General features: G+C 44.6%; 1 protein-coding gene across 3 annotated transcripts in view; it reads left to right on the top strand.

Annotated features, from left to right (window-relative positions):
- The window catches only part of LOC123765340 (3-galactosyl-N-acetylglucosaminide 4-alpha-L-fucosyltransferase FUT3-like), a 307,205-nt gene that overhangs the window by 257,213 nt on the left and 39,992 nt on the right, over positions 1–10,000 (top strand). Inside the window, exon 7 of one of the 3 annotated variants that reach the window (XM_069316732.1) lies at positions 1,843–1,999. The exons of the other annotated variants lie outside the window; for them this stretch is intronic. Within the exon in view, the coding sequence (XP_069172833.1) occupies positions 1,843–1,911 (69 nt within the window). The 3' untranslated portion in view covers positions 1,912–1,999. Of the gene's footprint in view, positions 1–1,842; positions 2,000–10,000 lie in introns of those variants that run through there. 3 annotated transcript variants of the gene reach the window in all.

The raw sequence follows: 10,000 nt of genomic DNA, 5'->3' as shown, positions 1-10,000 counted from the left end.
GCATCTCCGATTTTATATCTACATTTTAGTGAGGTGGATGGGGTGAGGTGGCATTAATAGGGTATCAACACAAGACAGAACAAGAGGTGGTATTAATAGGGTATTAATTTCATCAACACAAGACAGAACACGAAACAATGGGAATTGAATAGAAGTGTATGTAGAAAGCCTATAGGTCCATATTTCTTGATGCTTCTATATTGGAGCGGAGTCTTGAGGTGGGTAGAATATAGTTGTGCATTAATTGGCTGTTGATTGCTGGTGTTGACTTCTTGATGTGTAGTGCCTCGCAAACGTCAAGCCGCCTGCTATCGCTGTATCTATCGATGATTTCTGTGTTGTTTACTAGGATTTCTCTGGCGATGGTTTGGTTGTGGGAAGAGATTATATGTTCCTTAATGGAGCCCTGTTGCTTATGCATCGTGAAACGCCTAGATAGAGATGTTGTTGTCTTGCCTATATACTGGGTTTTTTGGAGCTTACAATCCCCAAGAGGGCATTTGAAGCCATAGACGACGTTAGTCTCTTTTAAAGCGTTCTGTTTTGTGTCTGGAGAGTTTCTCATGAGTAGGCTGGCCGTTTTTCTGGTTTTATAGTAAATCGTCAGTTGTATCCTCTGATTTTTGTCTGTAGGGATAACGTTTCTATTAACAATATCTTTCAGGACCCTTTCCTCTGTTTTATGAGCTGTGGAAAAGAAGTTCCTGTAAAATAGTCTAATAGGGGGTATAGGTGTTGTGTTAGTTGTCTCTTCAGAGGTTGCATGGCGTTTCACTTTCCTTCTTATGATGTCTTCCTTATTATATGTTAAGGAACATATAATCTCTTCCCATAACCAAACCATCGCCAGAGAAATCCTAGTAAACAACACAGAAATCATCGATAGATACAGCGATAGCAGGCGGCTTGACGTTTGCGAGGCACTACACATCAAGAAGTCAACACCAGCAATCAACAGCCAATTATTGCACAACTATATTCTACCCACCTCAAGACTCCGCTCCAATATAGAAGCATCAAGAAATATGGACCAATAGGCTTTCTACAAACACTTCTATTCAATATCCATTGTTTCGTGTTCTGTCTTGTGTTGATACTTTTAATACCCTATTAATATCCTCTAATGCCACATCATCCTTCCCACCTCACTCAAATGTAATGCCACATCACCCTTCCCACCTCACTCAAATGTAGATATAAAATCAGGGAAACGCAAGTTCTAATCAGTTGTGTATTTGTGAAGTCTTTGAAAATGTAATAAGTTTTACGAAACGCGCCCGTGTCGCGTCAGACTAGAAATAAAAATGAATTTTGGAGAAGTGATTTTTGATTTACCTCCAACAGTGAAGCATAATGTACGAAAGATTGAGAAAATTCGTGTTAGAATTATTAATCTTACTTTTTCGGTCATATTTAATAAAATTATATATATATATATATATATTATATATATATATATATATATATATATATATATATATATATATATATATATATATATATATATATATATTTTATTAAATATGACCGAAAAAGTAAGATTAATAATTCTAACACGAATCTTCTCAATATTTCTTATGTTTCTTTTTACTGTCGATGGTAATTGAAAAATCAATTCTCCAAAATTCGTTTTTATTTCTAGTCTGACACGACGCTTGAACGCGTTTCGTAATAACTTATTACGTTTTCAAAGACTTTTGTTTACACACACACAACTGTAACCTGAAAATAGTAAACAGAGTTATACTTATGCTAACATTGATTGATTGATAAAGATTAAGCCCCCTAAGAGATGGCACGGACATGAATAGCCCGTAAGTGGTATAATTTTTTTGTTCTCAGTATTCTGAGGTTGCATTTAACCATCAAGCTGTTATCGTGGGGGAGGATACTGCTTCACAGTCTTTATGAGAGTGTCCAGCTGCTGGACACCTTTGTTGACCAGGAGAGTGGCTGTGTTGATGGCTTCAGGGTGGCCGCTGCATGATTCAGGTATGCTAACATTAAACAGCTTGTCTTATATACTCGCATTTGAGTGAGGTGATATGTTGCAACAGTTTTAGATGAGGTGAACAAACTTTTAACCAACACAAGACAGAACACGGAACAATGGATATAAATTGGATAAATGATAGGGAAGAATGGAAGTAACTGCAAAGGACCTATTGGCCCATGCTTCCTCTTGATGTTTCTATATTGGTACGGAGTCTTGAAGTGGGTAGAATATAGTTGTGCATTAATTGCCTGTTGATTGCTGGTGTTGACTTCTTGATGTGTAGTGCCTCGCAAATGTCAAGCCGCCTGCTATCGCTGTATCTATCGATGATTTATATGTTGTTTGTTAAGACTTCTCTGGTGATGGTCTGGTTGTGTGAAGAGATTATATGTTCCTTAATGGAGCAATGTTGCTTATGCATTGTTAATCGCGATTAACACATCTCTCCAGATGTGTTACTAGGATTTTTCTCACAATCTTCTCCATCACCTTGCATGGTATACAAGTTAAGGACACTGGCCTGTAGTTCAGTGCCTCTTGTCTGTCACCCTTTTTGTATATTGGGACTACATTAACAGTCTTCCATATTTCTGGTAGGTCTCCCGTTTCCAGTGACCCACTATACACTATGGAGAGTGGCAAACAAAGTGCTCCTGCACACTCTTTCAATACCCATGGTGAGATTCCGTCCAGCCCAACAGCTTTTCTCACATCCAGCTCGAATAGGTGCCTCTTGACCTCATCTCTTGTAATTTCGAACCTTTCCAAGGTCGCCTGTGTGCTGCCATCTCTCCTAGCACTGTGACTTCTCCCTGTTCTATTGTAAAGACCTCCTGGAACCTTTTGTTGAGTTCTTCACACACCTCTTTGTCATTCTCTGAGTACCTGTCCTCACTCGTCCTAAGTTTCATCACCTGTTCCTTCACTGTTGTCTTCCTCCTGATGTGACTGTGTAGTAGTTTTGGTCCGGGCTAGGCTTTATTAGCTATATCATTTTCATACCTTTTTCTCAGCTGCTCTTCTCACACTAACATGTGTGTGTGTATTCACCTAGTTGTGCTTGATGGGGTTGAGCTCTGCTCTTTCGGCCCACCTCTCAACTGTCAATCAATCAACTGTTACTAACTACTAACAACCCCCCCCCCCAACACATACACCCAGGAAGTAGCCTATAACAGCTGCCTAACTCCCAGGTACCTATTTACTGCTAAATGACAGGAGCATCAGGGTGAGAGAAACTCTGCCCATTTTTTTCTGCCATTATAGGGGATCGAACCCGAACCCTAGGATTACAAGACAAGAGCGCTGTCCACTCAGCTATCAGACCACCCCTGTGTGTGTGTGTGTGTCTGGGTACTCACCTCACCTTGTTGTGCTTGCGGAGGGTTGAGCTCTAGCTCTTTGGTCCCACCTCTCAACCGTCAATCAACTAATGTACAGACTCCTGAGCCTACTGGGCTCTATCATATCGACATTTGAAATTGTGTATAGTCAGCCTCCACCACATCACTTCCTAATGAATTCCACCTGTTACCTACTCTAACACTGAAAAAGTGCTTTCTAACGTCGTTGTGGCTCATTTGGGTACTCTGTCTCCACTTGTGTCTCTTTGTTCGTCTACCACCCGTGTTAAACAGTTTATCTTTATAAACACTTAAAAGCTTTTGCACTAGCCTCTTGTATGGTACTGTGTCAAAGGCTTTCTGGCACTCCAAAATATGCAGTCTGACCACCCCCTCTCTTTCTTACCTGATTTTTGTTGCCTGGTCGTTGAATTCAATTAATCCCGTGAGGCAGGACTTGCCATCCCTGAATTCACGTTGATGCTGTGTAACAAAGTTCTTACGCTCCACTAGTTTTTTTTTCACACAATCTTATCCATCAGCTTGAATGATATGCAAGTTAGGGACACTGGTCTGTAATTCAGTGCCTCCTATCTATCCCCCATTCTTGTATATCAGGACTACATTAGCCGTCTTCCAAATTTTTGGCATTTCCCATTACCAGTGATTTATTATACACTATAGAGAGTGACAGGCACAGTGCTTCTGCTCCTTCCTTTAGTATCCATGAGAAGATTCCATCTGGGCCTATAGCCTTTGTTACATCCAATTCTAGCAAAAGCCTCCTTACATCCCCACTGGTAATGTCAAACTCTTCTAGTGGTGCCTGGTTAAATATTCCCTCTCTTATCTCTGGAACTTTTCCTTGCTCTAAGGCAAACACCTCTTGGAATTTCGTATTCAGTTCCTCACACACTTTCTTTTCATTTGTAGTGAATCTTCATTTGTAGTGAATCTGTCTGCCCCTATCCTCAATTTCATTACCTATATCTTTACTGTTGTTTTTCTCCTGATGTGGCTGTGCAGCAATTTAGGTTGAGTCTTTGCCTTGCTTGCGATGTCATTTTCGTATTGCCTTTCTACCTCTCTTCTCAACCTGACATTCATTCCTGGCGCTCTGGTATCTTTCTCTGCTCTCAAGTCTCCTGTTATTTCTATAGTTTCTTTTACTTTTACTTTGCTGCTTAGCTAGTCAACATCTCAGATTAAACCATGGGTTTCTCATCTGCATTTCGTTGTTTTCCTTTTGGACCAGGACAAACTTTTTTATTGCCTCTTTACACTTCTGTGTGATGTAGTCCAGCATGTCTTGGGCCGTCTTTCCCTTGAGCTCTGTTTCCCGTATTATATCTGTTAGGAATTTTCTTATCGCCTCATAGTTTCCCTTTCGGAATGCCAGCCTTTTTTTCAGTTCCCCTCCTCGAGTTCATCGTTGCCTCTCATTCTTGAGGGTTCCCTGATATGATGGCTTAAAAAGTTTATTGTTGCCACCTCCAATAGTTTAACTCTCCATGTATACTCACCTCCATGTGGTTCCTTGTTTTCAGTCTATCCTTCCGTGATTGAAATCTCTCATGATTAGCAGATGGGATCGAATTCTACAGGCAGCAAAGGCTGCCCTCTTAATTATATTGTTAACTGCCATGTTGTTTCTGTCATACTCTTGCCTGGGTCATCTGTCGTTTGGTGGAGGGTTATTTATATATCACTGTTACAACTACTCTTCGTCCTCCCATCGTCATGGTGCCTGCTATGTAGTCTCTGAATTCCTCGCAATCTGAGATAACCATCTCTTTGAAACTACATTCCCTCCTCAATAGTAGATCCACTTCACCTCCCTTTCCTTCCCTTCCCTTCCCTATCTTTCCTTATTACTGTGTAGTCCTGGGGAACACTGCATTCGTTACATTTCCTGAGAGTTTTCTTTCTGCGAGTCCAATAACATCTGGGTTAACTTCTTGTGCTCTTTCCTGTAGTTCACTCGGCTTGCTTGTAATCCCATTTATGTTCGAGTACATCACCCTGAAACTGGCTCTTTTCTGTCCTTCCCCAGTTTCTGTTGATTCCCCTGAAGCAGAGGAAACAGGGAGAGTCTCGGATGGGAGGGCCTAGGAAGGGGGACCTGGGGGGATCTGGTGTGTGAGGGGGGGCTGGGAGGATATGGTATAGGGAGGGGTGGTGGAGGAGGGAGGGTTTCGGGGGAGGGGGAGAAGACAGGGCTTGGGGGTGTGGGGGAGTAGGGGATGCTTGAGGGGGAGGCTAGAGGGTGGGTGAGAGGGAGAGGCTTGGAGCAGTGGGGTAGAAGGGGAGGCTTGGGGGGGCAGGAGGAGGGAGGACTTGGGGAGGGGAGAAGGGAGAGCTTTTGATGAGAGGTGCTTGGGGGGGGGCAGAAGAGGAGGGAGAGCTTGGGGATGGGGGGAAGGGAGGACATAGGGGGTGAGGAAGAAGGGAGGGCTTAAGGGAGTTGGGGAGATGGGAGGGCTTGGGGAAAAGGAAGGTCCAGGGGAGAGGGGTGAGCGGGGGGGGGGGGGATGGTGCCCTAGGTGGGCACTTAGTGGACGGCTGGCAGGGTTTGGGGCAAGTAGGACATCTAGCTTATGGAATGTGGGTGTGGTGCTCATCTCACTGTGTCTGTTGAACTGATTGTGGAGGGTTCCCCCACTCTCCTCTGGGATTGCGGTTCCCTAATTCCTTTCTTTCTCCCTGTGCTCCATCCTGGTGGCTGCTGCCCTCATTCTCTCGTCCATTGTCATATCCCTCTGCAGGAATATTTTCTGAACTCATTACATTTACTAGTCCACTCTTCCTTGCTAACAGGTCTTCTTTTGTGTTCTCTCTCATGAATACCACCTTTATCAATCGGTCTCTGTCCTTGTTGTACTGTTAAATTCTGAAAACCTTTTCAATATTCTGGTCAGCCATCTCCACCTTTTACCCTTTTAGGATCTCATTAACTGCATTTTTAGCCTTGTCTCTCCACTCCACTGGACTAGTCCCGGTTTGCTCCTTAATGCCTACTACTACTCTTTTTCACTCTATCAGCCAGCTTGTACATCTTGCTGCTTCCAGTGACGAAGCCACTTCATGGCAACTTCCCTTACTGCAGACCTAGCTTCAGGGCTCATTTTAAACAAGTCTGCAAATGAGGGTTGTAATGTAGAAGTCCCCTCTACAGGAACATTACCATCTCCCTGAGGGATGGTTCGTGTCTGGTAATGAATAGGATTCTCTTTCAGGCTTCTTATTTCCTCCTTTGCTGCCTTCAACTCATCCTGCAGGTTGGTTACTTTCTCACTCATTTCCCTCAGTTCTTTCCTGAATTGACTCCACATTTGTTCGATTTTTCCCTAATCCAGGCATCCTGTCTCTCCCCTCCTGAGTTTGTTCCTCCATTGTTTGCCTCCTTGCGTTTGTCTCCCCGAGTTTGTCTCTCTGTCATTTTTTTCCGCACACACTCACACACACTCTGGGTGGCTGGTGGCTGAATGGACAGTGCTCTTGACGCGTGCACCTAGGGACCGGGGTTCGATCCCCTGGCACCGCCGGAAAAACAAATGGGCAGAGTGTCCTTCACCCTGATGTCCCTGTTACCTAGCAGTAAATAGGTACCTGGGAGTTAGACAGCTGCTACAGGCTGCTTCCTGTGTGTGTGTGTGTGTGTGTGTGTGTGTGTGTGTGTGTGTACTCACCTATTTGTACTCACCTATTTGTGCTTGCAGGGTTTAAGCTCTGGCTCTTTGGTCCCACCTCTCAACAGTCAATCAACCGGTGTACAGGTTCCTGAGCCTATTGGGCTCTATCATATCTACACTTGAAACTGTATGGAGTCAGCCTCTACCACATCACTGCCTAATACATTCCATTTGTCAACCACTCTGACACTAAAAATCTCTTTCTAATATCTCTGTGGCTCATTTGGGCACTCAATTTCCACCTGTGTGTGTGTGTGTGTGTGTGTGTGTGTGTGTGTGTGTGTGTGTGTGTGTGTGTGTGTGTGTGTGTGTGTGTGTAAAAAAAAATAAAAAAATAATTAGTAGTTAGTTGTAACAGTTGGTTGATTGACATTTGAGAGGCGGGCCGAAAGAACAGATCTCAACCCCCACAAGCACAACTAAATGAATACAATTAGGTGAATACTCATACACACTCACTCCTATCACCCCCTAACACACACATTTTCCTCCCCCCTAGCACTTTCCACGCCCTCACACTCCCCCAAAACACCCCTCTCCCCCTAAGATCCCCCCTTCTCTCACTAGGTGTGAAGTGACCATCCCCATCCTTCTCCCACCCCTCAGTTTCCCACGCCTCCCCCTACAAACACACACACACACACACACACACACACACACACATATATATTTGTATATTGGTCCCAATATACAAAAAGGGCGACAGACAAGAGGCACTGAACTACAGGCCAGTGTCCATGACTTGTATACCATGCAAGGTGATGGAGAAGATCGTGAGAAAAAACCTGGTAACACATCTGGAGAGAAGGGACTTCGTGACAAATCGCCAACATGGATTCAGAGAGGGTAAATCTTGCCTTACAGGCTTGATAGAATTCTACGATCAGGTGACACAGATTAAGCAAGAAAGAGAGGGCTGGGCGGACTGCATTTTCTTGGATTGTCGGAAAGCCTTTGACACAGTACCGCATAAGAGGCTGGTACATAAGCTGGAGAGACAGGCAGGTGTAGCTGGTAAGGTGCTCCAGTGGATAAGGGAGTATCTAAGCAATAGGAAGCAGAGAGTTACGGTGAGGGGGTGAGACCTCCGATTGGTGTGAAGTCACCAGTGGAGTCACAGGGCTCTGTACTCGGTCCTATCTTGTTTCTGATATATGTAAATGATCTCCCGGAGGGTATCGATTCATTTCTCTCAATGTTTGCGGACGATGCTAAAATTATGAGAAGGATTAAAACAGAAGAGGACTGTTTGAGGCTTCAAGAAGACCTAGACAAGCTGAAGGAATGGTCGAACAAATGGTTGTTAGAGTTTAACCCAACCAAATGTAATGTAACGAAGATAGGTGTAGGGAGCAGGAGGCCAGATACAAGGTATCATCTGGGAGAGGAAATTCTTCAGGAGTCAGAGAAGGAAAAAGACTTGGGGGTTGATATCACGCCAGACCTGTCTCCTGCAGCACATATCAAGCGGATAACATCAGCGGCATATGCCAGGCTGGCCAACATACGAACGGCATTCAGAAACTTGTGTAAAGAATCATTCAGAACTTTGTATACCACATATGTCAGGCCAATCCTGGAGTATGCAGCCCCATCATGGAGTCCATATCTAGTCAAGGATAAGACTAAACTGGAAAAGGTTCAAAGGTTTGCCACCAGACTAGTACCCGAGCTGAGAGGTATGAGCTACGAGGAGAGACTACGGGCATTAAACCTCACTTCGCTGGAAGACAGAAGAGTTAGGGGGGACATGATCACCACATTCAAGATTCTGAAGGGGATTGATAGGGTAGATAAAGACAGTCTATTTAACACAAGGGGAACACGCACAAGGGGACACAGGTGGAAACTGAGTGCCCAAATGAGCCACAGAGATATTAGGAAGAACTTTTTTAGTGTCAGAGCAGTTGACATATGGAATGCATTAGGAAGTGATGTGGTGGAGGCTGACTCCATACACAGTTTCAAGTGTAGATATGACAGAGCCCGATAGGCTCAGGAATCTGTACACCTGTTGATTGACGGTTGAGAGGCGGGACCAAAGAGCCGGAGCTCAACCCCCGCAAACACAACTAGGTGAGTACAACTAGGTGAGTACACAAGCACACATGCACGCATACGCACAAGCAGACACCCCTATCCCCCCACTGGCACCCCTCTCCCTCACTATTCCTATCACACAAACTCTCCCTGTTACAGCCACTATGAGTCGCAACCGGATTCTTTGCTAGAGGAACCAAAGTACTAGTATCCAACCCCAAGTCTGTAGTGGCTTTCAAGGAGTGAGCTCGGTAATGCAAGGGGGGAACAAGGGGGGAGTTGAAAAAAATACGGCACTTCATCAATTATCAATATATTCACATATCACTTTCCCATCACCTTAAATAGAATCATAAACGAAGTATTACTACACTGATATATACACAAGTGTCGCTCTCATAGGACACTAAGCGCTCCTTGATGCTCATGCAATGCAGCCTTGTCATCTCCCGTGTTTCCTCAACACACAGTACCGTCCTCAACCAGTACTGGGAAACACCAACGAGTCTACCCTAGCCATGGGCCAGCCTCTCTACAGTATCACTAGGTGCTCCTTGTGAACGCCCACAATCACTCTCCAGCCTGGTGCTGGCAGAGAACATCAGCCTCATGCTGCTGGGCCTCTACACGAACAAATACAAGGGTAGCAAACCCCTGGCAGGAGCTTCTTGCAACTAGCTAGTTACACTCCTCCGTAGCACCTCACTGTCGGTCGTCTCTTCCTCTAGCCAGTCCCGGATACGCCCAATTCTGTCACTGGCATTTTACAGGCAGACAGCAGATACTACTCAGTTCCTCTTCGGCGGCGGCTCACTGCTCACGTAAAGCAGAATGGAGTAGTGAGATAATAGGCTGCCCTGGGTAGACTGCTTGCCTCCGTACCACTGCAGCACTATGCCGCCTCTGTGGATACAGACACGTCATCGTAA

The sequence above is a fragment of the Procambarus clarkii genome, chromosome 85, assembly GCF_040958095.1.
Source record: "Procambarus clarkii isolate CNS0578487 chromosome 85, FALCON_Pclarkii_2.0, whole genome shotgun sequence".
NCBI lineage: Eukaryota > Metazoa > Arthropoda > Malacostraca > Decapoda > Cambaridae > Procambarus > Procambarus clarkii.
Note: the sequence above shows the minus strand (reverse complement) of the source record. Positions and strands in the feature narration are given on the sequence as shown.